The sequence below is a fragment of the Rhopilema esculentum genome, chromosome 17 (genome assembly GCF_057945365.1).
Source record: "Rhopilema esculentum isolate cy_ngs chromosome 17, ASM5794536v1, whole genome shotgun sequence".
NCBI classification, from domain to species: Eukaryota; Metazoa; Cnidaria; class Scyphozoa; order Rhizostomeae; family Rhizostomatidae; genus Rhopilema; species Rhopilema esculentum.
The window spans coordinates 841,195-862,039 of NC_142831.1; the positions used below are offsets into that span (position 1 = coordinate 841,195).

At 34.9% G+C, this 20,845-nt stretch overlaps 3 protein-coding genes across 6 annotated transcripts in view; 1 reads left to right on the top strand and 2 right to left on the bottom strand.

Moving 5' to 3' along the window:
* Window positions 1–5,107, bottom strand: part of LOC135696371 (pre-mRNA-processing factor 40 homolog B) — a 25,730-nt gene extending 20,623 nt beyond the window's left edge. For 2 of the 3 annotated variants that reach the window (XM_089113317.1, XM_065215746.2), the window contains exons 1-2: window positions 4,977–5,106; window positions 518–631 (exon numbers count right to left, since the gene is read on the bottom strand). In XM_089113317.1, coding sequence (XP_088969443.1) covers window positions 518–631; window positions 4,977–4,979 — 117 coding nt within the window. In that variant the 5' untranslated portion in view covers window positions 4,980–5,106. Of the gene's footprint in view, window positions 1–517; window positions 632–4,976 lie in introns of all 3 variants that reach the window. The other variant, XM_089113318.1, reaches the window with a different exon arrangement.
* Window positions 5,084–16,843, top strand: LOC135683300 (eEF1A lysine and N-terminal methyltransferase). 2 transcript variants are annotated; one of them, XR_016144815.1, is made up of 11 exons: window positions 5,084–5,500; window positions 7,482–7,794; window positions 8,262–8,384; window positions 9,810–9,965; window positions 10,537–10,727; window positions 11,207–11,384; window positions 11,857–11,982; window positions 12,378–12,451; window positions 12,862–12,987; window positions 14,059–14,193; window positions 14,709–14,847. XR_016144815.1 is itself a non-coding variant. In XM_089113319.1 (11 exons), the coding sequence occupies exons 1-11, from the start codon at window positions 5,099–5,101 to the stop codon at window positions 14,984–14,986; spliced, it is 2,112 nt and encodes a 703-aa protein (XP_088969445.1). In that variant the 5' UTR covers window positions 5,084–5,098; the 3' UTR covers window positions 14,987–16,843. The 2 variants fall into 2 exon arrangements, 1 of the variants encoding a protein (XP_088969445.1); XM_089113319.1 differs by having other exon boundaries at window positions 12,862–12,997; window positions 14,709–16,843.
* LOC135696398 (uncharacterized) lies at window positions 15,227–19,490 on the bottom strand. Its single transcript, XM_065215778.2, has 5 exons — window positions 19,028–19,490; window positions 17,859–17,969; window positions 16,943–17,188; window positions 16,396–16,674; window positions 15,227–16,035 (listed from the first exon to the last, which is right to left on the bottom strand). Exons 1-5 carry the CDS (start codon window positions 19,265–19,267, stop codon window positions 15,940–15,942), a joined length of 972 nt encoding a protein of 323 aa, XP_065071850.1. The 5' UTR covers window positions 19,268–19,490; the 3' UTR covers window positions 15,227–15,939.
* Between the last annotated feature and the right edge of the window lie 1,355 nt (window positions 19,491–20,845).

The window sequence follows — 20,845 nt, forward strand, 5'->3', positions numbered from 1 at the left end:
CATTTATTGGTTGCCTTTTAGAGTGGTAATGGCATTTAATTTTATTCCGTGGCTTTCATGCTTTAAGAAAAATATTTCTAGACAATGAAAGAATATTCGCTTGTTTTGCGTGTCGGGTACCACCATGTTTGGGGGTATGGTAAAAGGATGTGTTCTAAATCAGAACTAGCTGATAAATTAGAATCTGCAAAGGAGAATTGTTTTATTATCTGCAAACTGTTATTTGGGATTGAATACTCCTGCATTGTACCAGTATGTGCAGGCAACACTAAAATATAAATGTTATCAGTAATTGAAAGCCAGCCCTACATACTGAAATGCATAAAATTTTACACACAAACAGATGGCATCACAGAAAGGCATCATTTCCTGCTGTTTGGTTGCACCAAGTTCCTTCAGCCTAGCCAAATTTTCTCGACTAAGCAAGTTTTACTATCAGGACAGGGATTTTTCTATCGGTTCTTGGTGTCAAGGTTTTTTTAGCAAAAAAGGTAAAAAAAGTTGTTCAAAAGCTTACTGGAAGGCCGGGTGGGAATGGTGGTCCAACACCAGCGGGTGGAGGCTGAGGTCCACCTAAAAATCCTGTTGCTTGCATCTGTCCAATGGCATTAGATGGTGGTAAACCTGATGCCTGAAAAAGAAAAAAGAAACAATAACCAGAAAGACAACTACTTAGATATGCTTAGAGATAGTCTGTTGATTGCAAATGTTTTTATAGCAAGTCTAACTAAAATAGTAGCTTAAGAGTTATAAAACTGTAGCACGAAATGAGGTTCTTTTCCACCAACTAAAAAACAGGGACCAGACCTTGCAAACTCAGAAAATGTTGAAAGGTTTATAAAAAAAGAGAGTAAGCAGAAGCAAGCAGTAAGCAAAACAAAATTTAACTATTTGAGTTAACTAAAGCTTATCGTCTGACACTCCTTAGAGTTTTAAATGTCAGAACATAGATCAAAACTCTATGCTAGGAAATATATATACCCAGTTGTGGATCAAAATAGGCCAATCAGAAACGTGAGCACATGACTGTTGAGGTTTTGTACCACCACCAGTTATGTACCACCAAAAGATTGTTCAAAAGTTTAACTACAACACCAGATCTTACTGTTGCCACTAAAGGGTGTCTTACAACAATATTGATAGGAACATATGCTAAAATACTATAATAACACAAGTTGATAAATATTAAAGTGCAAATAGAAAGTAACATGAAAGGGAGAATGACACACTTGATTGATTCCTTGGTTTTGACAAATTGGCAATACAAATTTATGCGCACATATTTGGCCAGTCTGGATACAAACTTAAGCTTACTTTTAGCCATTTTCTGGCACCTATACTTTGAGGAGCATCAGCCGAAAAACACTGGTAAGTTTGCATTAAATTTTTTGGTACCAAAGGCTGATATAGTGGTTTTGAACTAATATCTGAGAAGTCTTGACAGCTTGCCGTTGAAATACATTCCCTTTACTAGCAGTGAACTAATTGTTCAACAAACCATTTTTGTTCTTTGGAAAACTCTTTCTTTTTTGATCTCTGCAAATCTTTTCATTGAAAATTTCAAGATGCTAAGAGTTAGCTAATATATGAGGCATAAGTAACAGCCTAGTAATATGAAGCAAAAGAAATTGCACACATACATCTCCACAAAACAGAGGCCATGCATGCTTTCTATCACACACCAAAAAATAACTTTTTGGATATAAATACACTTGTTTTGGTCAAAAACCTGACCTTGGTGGTCTGTCTAAGATCATCATTTGCCTATAAATGGCAAAAAATTAAATTGGTAACAAAAAACAAGAGATAAAAGCATTTGGTGGAATTTCCAACAATTTGATTGGGAAAGTTATACAATAAATGGAAAAAAGTCAAATTATGGTTTGGCCAGTGGTCATACTCAGTTGAACTTTGGTTCCTGTACTTTTTGGGACTTTGGCACAAACTGAATTATCAGTAGCTAATTTCATGTAGCATCACTCGCCTACAAGGCCTTTAACACAACATGGGTTACTGTTAAAAAAGAGACTGTTTCCAAATAAAACCACAAAAACAGCCATTTTTGTGAGCAATGTGAAAGCACAAAACAAGGCTTTTTGAAAACATTCCAAATAAGATTTACAAAAATGGAAGCAATGTGAACGATCCAAACCAAAAAAATATCTTCTGTAAGCAGTGTGAACGGACAAAAAGGGCATGTTTCTCTCTGCAGACAGATAAAAGTGAAAATGAAGCAATGTGAATGTGCTAAGGCACTGAAGTTCACGATACTGTTATTGTTTCACATTAATTGGCTTCATCCTGGATTGATCTTCTTTTCACATAAATCTTGTTGTTTTCATTTTCAAATGAAAATGCTCTAAGCATGACATGAAACCAATGTGATACATTCCTTTGTTCATATAAACGGTTTAATCCAATATCAAATGAGAATGCAGCTGTGCAGAGCCAATAAAACAAGGGCAAACTCCCCACAGTATGGCGTGCTGGTACACTATAGCATTCTAGTGTAAACAGAGCACCAAATCCAAGGTGAAATGAAAATGATAACATGCAAACAGGCAAAAATTTCATGTCAGATTGGAAAACACGATCCAATATGAAATATAAAAACATTAACATCTGCAACACAGTTTATAGAGTGATGGAAAGTAATAGAAATACAAATATGATAAGACATAATTAATTCGAGCTCGAGTGCCTCTCTTCCCAAGGTCTGTTTATTTACAAATGGCTTTGCACATTAACTGACTTCACAAAATAAGAACTGGCAGAATGTAGCCAATGACAGACAAATTTAGAGAGTAACCTAGCGCTTTGCCTCAATATGAATCATTCAATGCCTAAAAAAGTGATATCCAATCCTTGCTTATAGCATATCATCATAAATCTAAACAATTCAAGGCATGGAAGTTGTCATATTAAAAAAATTCTGCCCTTCAGATAACTTTAAAGTGTGTTCTTCACTTTTCTGGACTATCTTTGTTTCCAATTTATTAAAAACCCATTATATATTTACTAATGCACATTAATTCAGGTAGTCAAAAGCTGACAGGGAAAATTATATCCGTGTGAGTGCTGCCTATGTAAATACTGCAAATGGTCAGGGTCAAACTACAATTTGCAGCATTGAAAGCAATAATCTAGCAGCAGCTGGGAGCAGTATTAGCATGATTAGTTTGTAGTTTACATTGGGGGGGGTTGTAAATGACATATACACACCAAACAGGGCTTGTTTAGGAAGATTTCAATGTTGTTTCCAAATTGACATGATTTTGCTATTGAAAGAGGGCTCTAGTAGCAACAAACAGCTCAGAGCAAGGCCTTTATTCTAATAGAATGCGTGGTAAGGGCATAGTATGCAATGTAAATTTTAATAGGGCATAGTTTGCTATGTAAGCTGATGGACTTCCAGACCTCCCTAAAAATTTTTGTGCCTGCCAGCACAAACTGTTTTGTAAAAGTTGCCGGCAAAACTATTTTTATAGGCATTGCATAGGATATAAAATTGTTTAAAATAAGAGACATAAAGAAAAGTTTAAGTACGCAAAGACCGGTAAATTACGCAAAGAACAGTAGATCTGGTAGACATTCTAATTTTCTAATTTGAAGGACAAAGTTGAGAACAGAAATTTGTCCATTTTCAATCTTGAAGAGCTTAGTATCAAAATCAAGATTTACCAGTTTATCAGATTCTTTGAAAGAAAGAAAGAAAGAAAGAAAGAAAGAAAGAAAGAAAGAAAGAAAGAAAGAAAGAAAGAAAGAAAGAAAGAAGCTTTTTATGTCCTTTCAAAAAATTCCCTGCACACAAACCCACTTCTAAACTTGTCAGTTTGTTTTTTCTCTATCGTAACTTGCAACTTTGATGCACTGTGTAATTATTATAGTGGCATTTGTATGCAGTGGAATTTTAAAGAGAAATGAACTGAATTTAACTGAACTAAACTAAACATAGTCCCAAGAAATGATCATACTACCTTCTATAGCTTGAGCTCAATTTCAGATTATGCATGTATATTTTTCATGTTTTAGTGAAAAACTTTCAGCCAATTCCAAAATTATTTTGGAAACTTTTTGTATTTTCCTGTAGCCAGGACAATAAAATTCAAATTAGCAGACAATAAAGATTTTAAAAGATATTGTGTTTTGAAATTGTTTATTACTACATCATCTCTCTAAGTGAAAATGCTTTTTTCTAGCATTTTGAAATGGAAATATTTTTATTATTTTGGTTCAAAATATCTCAGAGACAGGCCTTTTCAAAATATTCAGTACTGAAATACTCAGTAATGAGACACTCCTAACTGCAACTAGATCTTATTGAAGGCAAATTTGATGGTAAATATGGAAGAGGAAGACTAAGATTGACATGGCTACACAACATCAAAGAATGGAGTACCAAACCAAGATATATATAGATAGACCTAAAGGCGATGGCTCAAGACCGCCAACGACCCATGATCGCCAATCTCCTGGAAGGAGAGAAGGTACCAATAAATGAACAGGGTCAGGTCGCCCTGATTTAAAAGATTATGTACCTGGAAACGTGACATTTACATTGCTTCAATTATTGAAATAGAGGCTCATTGACAGATGATGTAGCAGAAGGCAAAATAAATTGAGTGAGTTATCTTGGTAAGGGTTAGGGTTTGGGGTAATATGACAATAACTGATTATAAAAAACGATGATAAAGGATGCTACATTTGAAAATCCTGTTTAAAACAGTGTTAGGTTTGGCATGCATGTGGACCATGCATAGGAAAGTTGCGGAATCTATTACCTGATGTAGCAAAAATTAGTATAAAACAGATTGCTGTCAACACCATCTGTCTTAATAAATATCTAAATATGTTAAATAATATAAATGTATAGTGAACAATCTAATCAATAAGAACTTTGTTTCGACCAAAGAGGAATTAGAAATGTGCTTTAAATTAAAATTATATAATCAAATGGCTACCGATTTGTAACTTACCATTTTACTATTGCTCCAAAGCACACTTCAATTAAACTTTACTTTACATTAGTTACATCTCTATCAAATCTTTAAACCTGCGACAACTTTTGGCCATGCTGAATAGGGCTACTTCATGTTCCATGTATTCAAATCTAAAGCGAGGCTCTGTTGCAGTTGCTGTTACAATATGGTGGTTTCCAAAATTTGAAGGTACAATGCTTCTTGCTCTTCCAAAAGACGATTTAAATGTTTCAGAATCATCTGGGGATAAAGATTTATTTAAAAATCAATATGAAATTACAGATACGGACTTATTGCCGGCGTATGTTGCTCGATACCTGAAGAAAGAAGACACTATCCTTGTTTCGTCGTCGACTGGAGAAAGAGGACCAGATTTTAATGTGATCTTTGATTTCTTTAAAAATGCCGGATACAAGGATGTGAAATATCTATTTGAAAATGAAAAGGTGTTGAAAAATATAAAAAAAAGATTTGCCAAAAAAGGAAGAGCAATAAACTTAGAAAAAGGAACATTGTCGGAGGTAATAGATCTATGATATATAGATGTTAGATATGAATTAATTAATGCTAAGCGCACACAAGAGAATTGCTGAGAGCATGAGTAGATTGCTCAGACCACCGCACACGGTGAACAAACTTCCATGGGTGACAAAAAATGTGGCTCATCCAGGCTGGAAAACTTACATATGCTTGCAGCGACGCTAGACTTCTTGTGCTCGCACCTCGTACCTCCAGTGACCCAAAATATCAAAGAATTCATATATTATACTATAGTAATGTATATGTGGGCATCGTTGCTTGCAGCTCAAATGCTTTCGCTCGCAGGTTGCAGCTGATAATGTGCCATTGGTCGCATTGACATGTCTGCAAAATCATTCATGTTTTCCAACCTGGCAGCTCATGAGGCAAATTTCACACAAAAATCTGCCGCACATGCGTGCCGTTTAGCTCAGCTAAAATCTCTTGTGTGTGCCTAGCATAAGCAACGAGCAAGAGTGGGTAGCTGGGGCCCAGAACTGCAGGGTATGGCAAGTTTCAGAGGAGATCACAGGTGTGCAAGAAAGATTTTCAAGTGTGCACTTTGGTATAAGTGTGCAGAGTATTTTTGTGCACTGGGAATTATTTCTTCTGCTTGCACAAAAAAATATCCTATTGCAAAGTAGCAGGTTAAAGGCTACGGGATTTCATTTTAAATAGCATTTTTAAGCCTTGTGGTAAGGCTATGTGTGGGATTCACACAAAATTCTGTGTTTCAACTGTGTGGATTTTAAAATCTAATTTTGCAAAAATGCACAAAGGGAATTTGAGGACAAAACTATTGTGCGGGGAACACATTCCTTGCTAAAATTTTAGAGTCTGGTAAATGTGCACATCAATTATGTATATTGTTTCCACAATTATGCTAGAGTCCGAGGATGTTGGAGAAGGTAAGAAAGTGGACATAATTGATAGTTATTTTGCATCTATCAAACCAATGCAAGGTTATATTGATCTTTAGGAAACATGAATCTTCATTTGTGCTAAGCAATAGGACACCACTTTGTCATACCCAAGTCTCAAAATGGAACACCCATTACCAGGTCACAGCACGCAGTGCCTTCTCTCTCCTTCCTTAGCCATCTTTCTTTGCAAGAGAGGCACCAAAGGAAGTGGAAATTAATAGGCGGAAGTATTCTGTACCGTTTACAGCTTTCTATTTTCCGTTTTCTGTCCATTCCATGAAGTGGAAATCTACCTAAAAGGAGTGCTCTAGACTATTCGCAGTTGCCTATATAATAAGTGTCTTCCATATTTTTCTGTGATTTGTTATACCTAGATTGCAAACTTTGATACAGAAATCACCTGTTATAGTCTCTTCAAATGTTGCTTGAAAAATTTTGTATTTTCCAAAATACACATTGACCTCACAGTGGAAAAGCTACTCAAATTTTCTAATTAGGCATAAGCACCAATTGTTTTATCAAGTATAGGCTGAAGTTCTTCAAGAGCTGTCTTAGTCAATAAGAACTTGATGAATAGAGTTCTTACACTGTTATAATATTCAACAGTGGTGGCTTCCATAATTCTGTAGAATTTGCTGTTGAGTCCATTGCATAAATTTCCTCTGTATTTTCAAATAATTTGAACTTGTGAAGTGAGCATTTGATACCATTCTATATTGATAACTGTTTCTAAAGTTGAAATGTTCTCTTAGAAATAGAGTTGAAATTTGAAAACACCTTAAACACTTTGGATTTGAATGCTTAATGGCTAGAATTTTGACTTGAGTGTCATTTGATAGGCTTTTATTGTACTGTAGAGATTCAATGAAATCACCTTTAAAAAAGTAAGAAATCCATTGTTTGATCATCCTTTTTTTAAAATTTATAATTAGGGGGTTATTGGGTTTCCCTGTTAAGTTTAAGTATATTAGAAAAAGATCTACACAAATCAAAAAATTATAATTTTCAAAGTTTAATTGATTTATTCAAAATATTTTACAGGGTATGATTTTCATTCCAGATGTCTTTGAGTCCTGATTCACTCAATGTGGTTCTTGATCTTTGCTCAACAAGCAACCTTGTAGAAAAATGTGCTGGTTCCATGTTCAATGTCATATGCTGCAGAATCTTTGAAAACATATCAAAGACACTGAAAAATGGCGGGAGGTACCTATGTTTAACAAATTCTTGCAAGGAAGTGATAGAATGTATCTTAGGCTACTTCAAAGATAATTGGTTTATTAGGCTGCAGAGTGTTCAGTTAACTGCTTGTTCTGGAAACAAAAGCAGTGCACCACTGACTTTATTCATATTAACCAAATTGAAGTTGAAATGTGAGTATAAACATCTTATTTGCTGTACATCAATGTTAACCCTTTTCATCACTGCAAGCATTTGCAATATGTGCTACTGTTAGACTTGCTATTGTACTACTGTGGTTGCCACAAGACCCTGACACCTGCTTCTATCCATTGCCAAATATGTTAAGGTATTTATGGTCTGCCTCTCTGCCTTACCCCCCCCCCCCCCTCCCCTGCTGGATATTCATCAAATTTCTTTTAAGTTCTAACTTCCTATAACATGTCCAAAAAGTTAATTTTTTAGTCAGTAAGTCTCTTCACTAAGAGTCATTCCTCCAGAACCTGCAGTGGGGTTGGAAATATTTTTGAAAATTAATAAGCGCCCCCCCCCCACCTTGTATTAAGCGCCCGAGAGTACATGAACTTCATGTTTGTGCATATGTATTTGTTGCTATTTGTTGCTATTCCAGTAGATTTTTGTAGTTAATGAATTGTTTTAGTACCCAAAGCAGTTATGGAAGTTTGTATGAAAACAGAAAAGGCAATAAAAGTTGACAGTGAGGAAGACATAAGAAAAGCAGTTTCTCAACTTTGGAATTTCACATTTCTGCAGTACAAGCTAAGTGAGTAGTATTTCTTGTGAATGCTGCTTTTAATTTATTTCACCAGGCTTATTTTGTTATTGTTTAATCAGTATCTAGCAAACTCATTAAATGGTTACTGTGAGTCTGATATATGATCTGTACACAGGGAAGCCTGATAGAGAAGGCAACAACATTGTAAGGTAGGGTGGCCAGTTTGTTTAGTCACTGCATTTAGCCTTTGCAGTATTGCTACTGAATATGCATTTACTAGTTTATGGAAAGAGATTGGTTGCTTAAATCATTAGTTGAACCTGGAATAAAACATACAACCTTTGGTACTGCAGCCAAGTGCTCCAACCCTTGCATTCAATTTTAGTGAAGTCATCTATTCATAAGTGGGGAATCTAAAAGATTTATATCACACTTTTTATACTTCAACTAACAACAACTAAGCTGTTGAGGTTATGAGCATTTACCCTGTATGAAGAACATTTGTTTTGATAAAGAAAATGCTTTCAGTATTGTGATGTAGAATTAAGAATTATCTCAAAGAATCTTAATCACTGGTCATTCATAGAATTTGTTGATGCAAGTCCCAAGTGACTTTAATTGTTTTATAAATCAAGTCTAGATAGTAGAAACAACTGATTAGACACACAAATTAAACTTGAAGTTGTGTCCAAAAGAACAAATTGTTATATCTTCTAATAAAGAAACAATTTATCTTGGTGACGTAGATTATATATTCAGTTCAGTTTTGATTCAACTACACTTGAAATACCATAAAAGGTCTATTAAGCCCCCCTCTACATCAAGCCCCTTTTATCAAGCAAAAATTGAAATAGGCCCCCTCTCTATCAAGGCCCCTGTTAAGCCTCCAATGTCAAACAAAGATAACATGTGCATTGAGTTGGTCTCTTGATGGATGTGATGACAATAAGATTGTGTGTATTAGATATGGCCTTATGTGAATAATTACTTGTGCGCCTTAGAAGAAAATTGTTTAAAAGATGTCCCAGGGGATATCAGTTGATCCTGGTAACTCTGAAGAAGACGTCCCATTATAACTGATTAATTTTTAGAAACTTTTGAAGCTGCTAATAAAGTGTTTTAGAACATTTGTATGACATTTTCATAACAAAAAATGCATAAGGGCATTTTTATAACATTATTACATTGTATTATTAATAAGCTCCTCCTATCTAATATGCCCCCTCCTTTTAAAGCCTCCTCTAGGTTTTAAACAAATAAATAAGCCCCCCCATATTACCAAGAAACATACCAGTAGCTATAATAAAAAATTTCAAAATATGTTTCTTCAAACATAAAAAAGAGCATGTGAAATGATGATTATGATCTCATAAAATTTGGGTTGGAATATTTTTTGGTATTCTCTATATTCTTGAATTTATTTAGCCCCCCTGGAGTACATATTTCATATGAAAGGAATAATATCTCTTGTAGGAAATGAGTTTGACTTCAACAACAGCTATACAATGAACTTTTGGTGTCCAAAAACGAATTCTCAGTCACCTCGGTACACTGTGGTGATAGTTGACTCTGCAAAAGAGATGCTGCGAAGCTATGCTGGGAAGTATGGTGTATTTATTGTTCCACAAGGTATTTGCCTTAACTTTGCTAATTTGTGATTCTTTGAAGTTCAAAGTATATAAAAATGTTATAAAACAATCGAGGCAGGTTGAGAAATAATACAAAAGTGAGAGATGCAAGACTCCAAAGGAGACGCAGAAAAACAGGAATGAAGTAATTGCTTATATTCTAACTTAGAATTCCTTGATTATATGCAAACCTAACTTTAATCTATTTATTAGATTATATATAATCTACATATAATCTAATATGATAAACTATAGGTTAATCTTCCTTCCATTGCAAAAGTTTCAAAACACTGTTTGAATGCATGTCTGGTGCTGTTTCAAATATGATTTTTTTGTTTCTACTGTCCACCATAATTTTGTATTGTCATTTGATATCTTGAAATAATTGGAGAAAATGATAAAGATCAATCCAAGTCTGAAAACATATGTAAAAAGTCTTCTTGGTAGAGCACAAGCAAGGAAGATTGTTTTACTAAGGGGTCTTTAAACTGTCTCAGTTGAAGACCAATTCAAATATTTCTATTCATCAGTAGGTTTTTGCTCTTTACTTATGTTAAAGGCTTTATTTTTAGGAAGGGAAATTGCTTGGCTCTTCTCCACAAACAAAGGCAGAAGGCAGCTTGCTTCAATGTCAGGTTTTGAGCGTATTGCAATAACATTGACACACAGAGGGCATTTATATGAAAGTCTTGATGAAATAAAGAGTGAACTATCAACCAGGGTACTTCAGCTTGCTCCTCCAGGCTTGAATGAGTCAGCTAAGGTAATGAAAACTTCATGGTCCTTTTAAACTCTATGTCAAGCTATGATTCATCAGCTAAAGTTACTCATTTCATGCTTACTTTTAATTCATAATAAACCATAGTTTCCTTTTCTCCTCTGTGCAGCATTTGTATTGGTTATGTAGCCATTCTGATGACAGTGAAGACATACAAAATTTATTTTGTCAATAAGACTGACTGAAAGAGGATATTCCTTGTTGAAATGGTGTCATCTCAGGTCTAAATTTGCCAAAAAACCCCTTAAGTCAGCTTCAAAGCTACTTATTTTTATTGATATCAGTCAACTGTCATTGTAGGATGTTGTCACCCCTGATTTCTAAGACTATGTAATGGCAGATTGGCCATTCTTAATTGCTCAAGCAATTTTTGAAAATGCTGAAAAACTAAGAACTACAAAACATATATGACAGATTCTCTTAATAGTATTTGAATGCAACAAAATTTTTTTGTCTTTATAAAGGTTCCATTTGTAACAGTTGGAGAGGATATTGGTCAGAGGTATACTCTCTGTGACTCAGGTTCTGGACAAGATGGGTGTATTGTAGAGGACTTCAAAGCTGAAGATGATACTTTTCACCGCCGTCTTATATTTCACAGAAACCCTGGCATAATACAGACAGAATACCGGCTTCATAGTGGTATATATTGAGTCATTTGTTACTTGTCATGTCATGCCTTGGGCTTAATGGAAAACTTATGGATTGAATTTTATCCCTTTCTTGGTTGGGTTCTTGCTAATTTCCCTGCCTAAAAACACCATGTTCCCCCCGCCCCCTGCTTTATTGGTATTACAAATGCAGGATTGCCAGTTTGGTAAGGTCCCTTGGTACTAGAAGCCTGGTCTGCTGAGTCAGTGAAAGTGTTTCCAAATTGCTTTTATAACAATATTTTTTTAATAAGTTTCTGCAGTAAGTAATAAGTTGCTTAGTATTTCATTATTAATTTACTTTAATCCATGTCATGTCAAATGAGTTCTATTCTTTGAATTCTCTTGACCAACATCCTATCAAACCCCTTGTTGGACTATGTGTGTGTCTCTTTGTTTGATGGCTTAAATACTTCTCATGGCTGGAGGCCTGCATTCTTCAAAGCTTTCAATTTCTGTTGCAGCTTCAGAACATGATGTTACAGGCGAATCCACAAGAAACTTTCAAGTTGATAAGGGTTTTCTTGTTTTTTCCTTCCACCGCCAAATCATAGCAGCGTTGACTTTGCTTGGAAGCAGGAGCCTTGATAGTAAGTTCTTTCTTGTGATTTTTATCACCTTATTCAAAAGCTTTATCAATATATCCTGTATCTAGATGGATTCATTTATATAATAAATTTTATTGTTGATAGAAGATCAATAATACAAGTTTTATATCATTTTTGCTCTGATGTGGCCCTGTATGCCAGGGCAATATATTAACTATCATTAATTTGCTTGTGTTTATTGTTCTTTGTTCTCTTTTGTGGTGTTTCTTATTTTCTACAATTTTATTGACTATCTGCCGCAAGCATTCCATTTGAGTCTGTTTACCGGGCTGATACCATGGCCTTTCATTTATTTACAAACTAGGTTCAACAGTGTCTGCTTTGTTTTTTATATTGCTTTGCATAAAAGATAAACAAATTCAAAATTATTTCTTTAGGCGATTTAAAGATATTATTAATTGGCCTTGGTGGAGCTGCGTTGCCTAACTTTGTTTCGGTAGCCTTTCCCAAGGTATGAGCCAATGTCATATGTTGCAGCTTAGTTTTGAGTGTCATTTTCTTTTTTTTAGTTGCACAATATACAAATGTCTTTCAATTGCGTTTTTAAGTATAGGGGTTGAAAACGTATTATATTTATAAGCTTTTATTTTGTAACATTAAGTGTTTATTTAGTTAAAATCATAACTTCTGTTTATGAGGGATTTCAGAACTGGGTTGCCCTAGGAGCATGCCCCCTTAACCTTTAGAAAAATGGCCTTTTTATACCTCTTTGACAAGTGCCTTTTTCTCTCTGAAATGATCCCCTTTCTTACATGTGACCCTTTAACTTTGAAATGCTACAATATCCCTAACAACCTTTAACAAACCCTAACAAATTAGAAACAGCATTCAATTCAGTGCAATTTTCCATTGCAATTTTAGGCAACAATTGTTTGTGTTGAATTGAATCCAATTGTTGTGGAGTTAGCAGAAAAATGGTTTGGATTTAGCAACAATGAAAAAACTCAATCAATCATAGATGATGGTTTGAAGTTCATGGAGCTGGAGGTGGAAAAAGGCATCCAATGTTCATTTAGTTTTATTTTGACAGGGTTTACAATGATTAATGACAAGTTGCTTGCCTCTAACCTCATTTAACTGTCAAAACATGGTACCAATACAGCTTGTTGATGATTTTGGCCTTACTTGTATCCAGATATATACATACCGTAATGCTTCGATTAAACGCCCCCTCAATTAAAATCCCCCTATTTTAAATTTTTTTCAATAAACGCTCCCTCTATTAAACGCCCCCTCGAATAGACCCCTCGAAACGCCCCCTCTAAACATATTCGAAATACACAGAAAAGTAATTAACAATATACTACCATGCTTTATTTCGTGAAATACATAATAAGGAAATTTACGATATATGCCCCTCTTTCTAAATTTCAACATTACAGTGGGAAATTTTGCCTTTCTTTTGAAGAATTCCTTCTCTAAAACTTCAGAGTAGCGTTTATTACTTCTGGAACCAGACTTATTTAGTTGTTACTCAGAGTTTCACATTGAGTGCGATCATCATTAGATGTTTTTTTAAACATATTGCCTAGGAAGAGTGAACAAATTCAATAAACTCCCCCTCTTTTAAACGCCCCCTCAAATAGACGCCCCTAACATATAAAAAAATTTAATAAACACCCCATGTATTTAATCGAAGCATTACGGTAGCTCCTGGAAACTGACATAGCTACGGGAAATTATTTGAGACCATTTCCAAAATTTGCTTAATTTTTTATATATAGGAATCAAACACATCTATTAAGCTCTGATAAAAAATCTTTCAATGAAATGAATTGTTATTTATCACCACCCCAGCAACTTCTTTGCTTTTCCAAAAATCTTAAGTGCATTTTTTCCTAGAAGTGTTGAGTCTAGAGGCCTCATTCCCCCTTTGCATATGCCACTGCTTGTATTACGGAAGGCAATTCTCGAAAATTAATATTTTTTTTTGTCATTAGAGGTATATCACACCAATACCAAAATCCAAAACTATCATTAAGTTAGATATCATTTTTTCAATCCTGTTGGAAATTTGTTACTTTATGTGTTCTCTAAAGATACCTGCTTGCCCTTTAGGTAATCATGGTTGCTTTCACGCAGTAATATTTGATGTCAATACAGATGATGAATCTTCAGCCTTAACAGCACCACCACCAAGTTTCTTAGATCACAAAGTGCTTGAAAACGTATCTGCACTTTTGCATTCTTCTGGTAAGTTATTATGTAGCTTGAATGTACATAAATCAAAAGAAGCTCTTCTAGGTGAACTAATTTTGTTTGGATAGCTGCTCTCAAAGTTGTGTGGATAGCGTGGTTCTAATGTAGATGTGACACCTAATCTGAACTGATTTCGATGCGTATTCAATTCATCAGACACAGTGTAAACAGGGTCTAAGTTCCTGCCTATCTATCAAGTGACTTGCCATAGATCTCTGTTTTGAGCTATTAACATTCACCTTATTCTGCCAGCAATCACATTTCTGACAATACTTTGGGTAAAGGAGTAAAGAGCTAGAGTTTGTCCATTGAGAGTTTCCCCAGCTTAGTAATTTTTTTTAATCTTGTAATCTTGTAATCTTGGTCAAGCACCTTTCCAGGCAAGTCTTGCTGTTTGCTCTTGATTTCATCTTGATATCTCTGTGCCCTTGGCTTTTTGGGAAAAAAATGAGTAATTTTTTTTGATTTAACAAGTCTTTTACTGTATATATTTTTATCTTCTTTTATAGGAATATTTATTGTGAACTTGGTTTGCCGTGACAAAGAAATCACTATGGATGTGGGAAAAAAGCTGAAAGAGCAGTTTGGCAATGCAAGGCTCAATGAAGGCGATAACGATGAACTGAATGTTATAGTAACTTGCTTTTCACCAAGCAGAACAGAACCTGAACCTACACATGATGATTGCCTATCTGTTATGTCTGAAATTTCAATGAGAACTTGTACAGATGATATGGGGAGCTCAATGGACCTTGCAGAGCTTTTAAAAAGTAATTTCACAATCTAGCAAATTTTTCAAAGCATTCATGATATTTTGTGAATGAGACCATGTGGTATTTTTGGGGGTATGAAACCTTTTGTTAGACTGTAGAATATAGCTTTATTTTTTATTATCTGTTTTGTAAAGAGAAAAAGGCTGTGAAGCCATGCTGTTGTATATAAAGTTTGGTATTGCTGATCCAAAAACTGTATTTGAATGACAACTCTTTGTTGTAGCAGGAAATTCAGGCAGGGAATAAAAACACAATTTTGAATGTGGATAGCGAATCATTAAAAACACAATATATAAGATAAATAACTATATTTTCTACTTAATTTAGCAAAAAGTTAAAAAACTTACAGTCGTTACAATTGGCTAATTTCTAGCACTTTTGTAAAGTTATTAATTCCGGAAAAATGTTCAAAATTACTGTCTCCTTATCTTACAAATCATGAGTACTTTAACGACAACCCTCTGATTACATGAAAATGGTAGTCTATGCATGACCCAAACACAGAAGTTAAAGTTCTGTCTTAATGTAAAGAGCCCCGTCAATTAGTGAAAAATTCTCAAACTGACTATTTTCTTGTGGAAAATATCATTCTAAGAAAGAACTTATATTAGTAAAATCCAAAACTTTTGTTGCTTTTGAAAAGATCTTGGTTAAAATAATCATTAAAAATTACTAGATTATAAATTCACAGAATTACCAAATATTTACAAAAATTAGTTTCTGGAACTTATTTTGGATGAAACTTATTTTTGAATAATTTTTCAACCAACTTTATAATTCTATTTGTACAAAATTTTAATAGAAATAAGTAAAAAAAAAAATTCAATTTACAAAAAAATATTCAACTTACAAAAAAATATTCAACTTACAAAAAAATATTCAACTTACAAAAAAATATTCATTCAAGTTAAATAAGCAACTTTTCGTTTTTAAATTTTTCTTTATATTAGCTAATGATGTTGATTCATTAGTCCCTCACAACCTTACCTCCCCTGAATAAATCGGGGTCTGATCTTCTAAATTCAAAATTGGTTGATCTTTCTGCACCCCTGGGCAATGGCACCTAGAAAAAAATTAAGCATCATTAAATATATATTGAAGGCTATACATAATATGCTGTTTTTAACTTGATAATTGCATCAAACACAAATGGAACTCAGATAATATAATAATTATTTAACAAGAAATGGCTTGACCGCTTTTGGAAAGCAATGAGCAAAATATATATTTTTAAATGAATCAAGTTCTGTTGCTAGTTATCAATTCTTTTTGAAAGATGAGTTATGTTCTTGATGAGCCTTTCCTGCACATACTAACACATCCATGAATGAAACTTGAAAATGACGAGGATAGCAAGGTGAAGTGATCCATGATTGTGCAATGTTACAAAGTCATACCTATTGAAAATTATAAATCAAGTTACCTCTCTGGTCATTGGCAAGGAATAGCTTGGTGACAATTGCCTGCGGTATATTGGTGCTGGGTAACTATATTCACTAAAATTCCATTGATTATCTCTCTCTAATGAATCCTCTGCTTTTGAAATTTTAGTAGCAAAGCTTTTGTACTGTCCAACTTGTTCAGACAAAATTTTTATTATTCGGTTGGCTTCTTCTAGATCTTTTTTCAGTTTTGTATCTTCATAGATTATTTTCTCTTTTTCTTCTTTTTCTGTGAAAAAGTCTTCTTTGTAAGCCAACAGCTAAAGGCAGAGCAAAAACAACAGTTAAACATCAAGAGAACAAGATTTGTTTTGCAGACTAGTGTTAATGTTAAACATTATCAGAGTGTTATTATGTAATATCTACATAAATACTTGCAAAATGAATAAAATTTAAATAGCTGGTAAGGATAAAAATAGCTAAAACACTTTTTAAGTCTTGAATTCTAATATTTGCTTCTTTGATGTATTCATTCTCAATTTCCAAACAAGATTGTGGATATAAAAACATGTTTAGTCCCAAACTGACCTGAATTTTCAATGCTTCCACATCATCCTTGCTACACACTTCTTCCAAACTGGATAGCCTGGCATATTGTCTACTATAATCCCCAAAATCATTTTCAAGTTTATTCACTAAATCTTTCAGCTGGTTATTTTCTTCAGTTTCTACTTTTAGCTGTTCCTCTAACTTCTTTACTTTTCTATCCATTTCAGTGAATCTTTTCAGTAGTCTTTGATATGAACTGTTCCATTGGTGGTTCACTGCAATTGCCTATAAAAAGCACACCATTTATATCATCACATTGCACTTTGATCAGAGCAGATTATATACAAACCCTTAGAACCATTAATTCTATACTCTCATTTCTATTTACCGAAGAATCTACAACTTTTGAATTGAAATGTAATTAAACTTTTTCAATGAAAAATATAACTTTTCTCAAAAACAAAGAGTTTAAAAAAAATATAGCTTTTGTTTAGCTAGTCTGAAACTAAGTAATATATTATTGTCTTTGCTAGGATAAAACATAGGCTTTGGGAGTCAATTTTCAACTCCCCCAATTATACATAAAACTGAGAAACACATGCAGAAACAGCTAACTAACAAAGAGACCAAGAAAATCACTTGAAACTGCCCAACAGCTTATATAGCTCAAGTTCTGTCACTAGTGATTTTTCATTTCAATTCAGACTTTCTATGAATGGGAGCAAGAAGACATTCAACAAAGTAGCTTGATTTTAAGACAAAAATACAGAATTATACCCAAAGCAGTAAGGAACGATTTGAGCTTAAACAAAGCCTAAAGAGGAATTGATCTATTTTTATATCTTAACAACTATTTGTAACTTTAAAAAAAGACTAAAGAATTTATTTTTAGGAAAAAGGATGTTTTCACCCTTTTGACATTGATCAGGTAGAAACAAAAGAAATGTGTCCTTACCTCTTGAAGCTTATCAGCACATGTACAATTGCATTCTGATTCTGGAGGTTTTGAGATGGTTGAGCTTGATTGAATCAATTCAGCTCCTGGTGATGTCTCACTGGGTGTTATCTGAAAATGTGCAATGAAAGATATGAAGAAAAGAAAGCAAAATAGCCACTGAATTTCAGGGTTGCAGAATATCACTTATCATTAGCATTAGCAGCAAAAACTATTTACAATCACGCCCTAGGTGCAGGCATTGTTTATGAGATGACACACTCAGCAGCTAGCTTTATTCAAATCGAGTCCAGGAAAAGTGACAGTTCTGGCACAACTGGTGTGTCTGGATGATTTTTGCATACCCATACCTGAGGTGTATGGGTGACTGGCTGTTGGCCCACCCATGATCTTGTCAAAATGGCTTTACTCTGCAAAGTGGATATAATTTGAGACAGGTTTCAACTTTTTGAGACATTTTGCGAAATTTTCCAACTTTGGCATGAATGTTAGATTATATTGTGTTGCAGCGATGGCCTATCCAATATTAAAAGACCAGTCCTAAAAAGTCTCAGCCTTCGTTGTTCAGTATGCTGCTTTTAGAGTTTTTCTTGTAAAATCATATTATGGTGAAAATTTTTTGAATAATGTCAACGAAGGGGGAGGGGCAGACAATGCGAATTGAGGTAGGGGTCATGTTTTGCTTACACATCCCCCTTACAACGCCAATGGATTTCAAAACTGGAAATATGCAATTACTGTCGCCATTTTTGTCTTAAGTGTCTACCGTCCACATTGTGTACGTACTTTGAAACCGGACAATAGTGCAATTGCGCAATCGGCGTGAGAACTTCGTTTGAAGTCAAACGATGACGATGGGCCCCGAATTCATACCGATAACAGTAGTAGTGCCATGCGGCCCGAATTGAATAAATGTTTTGCAATTTTACTCGATTTACCCTAACATTGGTTAAGAAAATAAATGCAAAAACTTCATGATTTAGGTTTACAATATCTCTTTTTAGTGGTCTGGTAGAAAGACGATGCAGCATAGCGCGACTTGTTGATAAGGTCATAGTTACTTAGGCCTAGTCGCCACGAACAGTAAACTAGGGGGTAAAATGCCAGAAAATATACTATATGATAAAGAAAACATTATCCGTGACAAAAAAATAATATCATGTGCTTACCGTAAAATTTTCCTTGCGTTCTTTTAGCTGTTTCTCAAGCTCTTCGACCTTTTGTTTCAATTTCTCGTAGTCTTCCGAAGAACGAATTTGTTTCGTCTCCTGAGCTCCAGTCGCTTTCTGCAGCTGCATTAGGAGCTCCCGCTTCTCAGAGAGCAGTCTAAGGTTAACTCTCCTCTGCTCATGATACTTTTCCAAAAATTCTTCTTCTGCTAAGATCGCAGTAGTTCCCATTTTCTCCATTCTAGTCGTGTTAGAAAGTGTACCTCGAAAAAGTTGTAGAGTACCGATAAAGACTTTCTCGTAGATTCCGATTGGACTTCTAGTCTGTGTGTTCGTTGCTCGTTTATATATATGAGTCCTATTCGATTATATTCGTCTATGACGTGAATTTTCTCGTACGTTCGGGTTTGCCCTCCGTTGCTATAAACAGTACACTCGAACAAAGGTTAACTCTGAATCTTGATGAAACGAGTTTTACGTGTGGGCGAGAAGACAAAAGACAAACATTTCGCAAGAAACCTCGTTTCAGCAAGTTTATGAACATTCGAGCTCTTTCGAGCTCTCGAACTTTGACTTATATGGAAATATAAGCAATTAATTGTTTGATGGGTTTTTTCTCATCACTATAAGCAGGATATGACAAGATGATATTTATCTTGCTACATATAAGGAATGTGTTTCCATTTTTAGTATACCATATGTATCATTGTATCAAGGGCCACGATATTACGTTATGAAGAGGGCTAAAAAGTTTTTAGGGGACTAAGGAACCAGTCATTAGTAATGGCGGGGGGTAGGGCGGAATATATTGAGGTGGGGCCATCAATAATTTTTCTACCCTTTAAGGGGGGCCAGGTAAACTGAAAGTAAGAGCGGGCATGAAAAATGTCAGTCAAAATTGAAAACGGTTGATTTATAAACGGTCACAATTATAAAACTGAAAAAATACTTCTACTGAATGTTTATAAGGGCCCGCGCCACTGATTCTAAAGTGAGGGGGGGGGCAAAAAGGGTGGTTAATTATTTAATATCTAAAAGGGGGATTTGATACCTATAGTTAGCGAGAAAAGTGGCCCTGTGGCTCAGCCCCTTAACAAGTTGGGGGCTCAGCCCCTCCTCATTAATGAGCAATTTCTTATCAGTCTTTTGTGTTATCGAATAGTTTGAATGACTTCTGTACATAACGGAGAGTCATTAACACAAATGCAAGTATATTGGGTGTGGTGTGACAACGGTGTTGTCATGGGTGTGGTATCTTGAATTTGCCTACAACACAGCCCCCCTTCTTAACTTTTTAGGACGGCACCCCTGCAATATATTATATTTTCATTTCAAAATTTTGTGGCGCCCATACAGCAACTTAACACGAACCTTGGTTACTGTGGCATAGGATCCAAAGGGCCCCAGGGACACATGTCCCCGACCATTCTGCAATTTCTGTTATATCCCCCTTTTATTGATTAGAAGTGACACTCTCAAAATAAAAGCAGTCGATGATAAGAACCATTGATATGCTCAGACCAGCAGCGGTTTTAGGGAATGCGAGGCCCGGGGCCAAAAACATCTGCGGGGCCTGGAAGCATGGCCCTATTGGACCCCCTAAAAATCACCACTGTCTCAGACCCCTGGTTAATTTGTTACTACATTTTAGTTTTTATATTTTTCAGCCTGTCTTCATGAAACGGTGCCCTCTTGAACGGAATCAGAAGTTACACTCTCAAGAAAAGCTTTTAAACAACTGATAACTTTTAGACAACTGACAACTAGCTTGGGCCTTAAAGGACAAGTGACACACTTTTCACCTTATCTTTTCTTTTC

What these genes read in the sequence shown, in the direction of transcription:
- LOC135683300 (XM_089113319.1), top strand. Translation starts at nt 5,099, where the DNA reads ATGTATTCAAATCTAAAGCGAGGCTCTGTTGCAGTTGCTGTTACAATA. An exon ending in TGTATTTATTGTTCCACAAG is followed by an intron (nt 9,966 to 10,536) that starts GTATTTGCCTTA and finishes CTTTATTTTTAG; the next exon opens with GAAGGGAAATTGCTTGGCTC. An exon ending in TGGAAGCAGGAGCCTTGATA is followed by an intron (nt 11,983 to 12,377) that starts GTAAGTTCTTTC and finishes TTATTTCTTTAG; the next exon opens with GCGATTTAAAGATATTATTA.
- LOC135696398 (XM_065215778.2), bottom strand. Translation starts at nt 19,267, where the DNA reads ATGGAGAAAATGGGAACTACTGCGATCTTAGCAGAAGAAGAATTTTTG. An exon ending in GTGCTGATAAGCTTCAAGAG is followed by an intron (nt 17,189 to 17,858) that starts GTAAGGACACAT and finishes TGCTTTTTATAG; the next exon opens with GCAATTGCAGTGAACCACCA. An exon ending in CCTTGCCAATGACCAGAGAG is followed by an intron (nt 16,036 to 16,395) that starts GTAACTTGATTT and finishes ATTTTTTTCTAG; the next exon opens with GTGCCATTGCCCAGGGGTGC.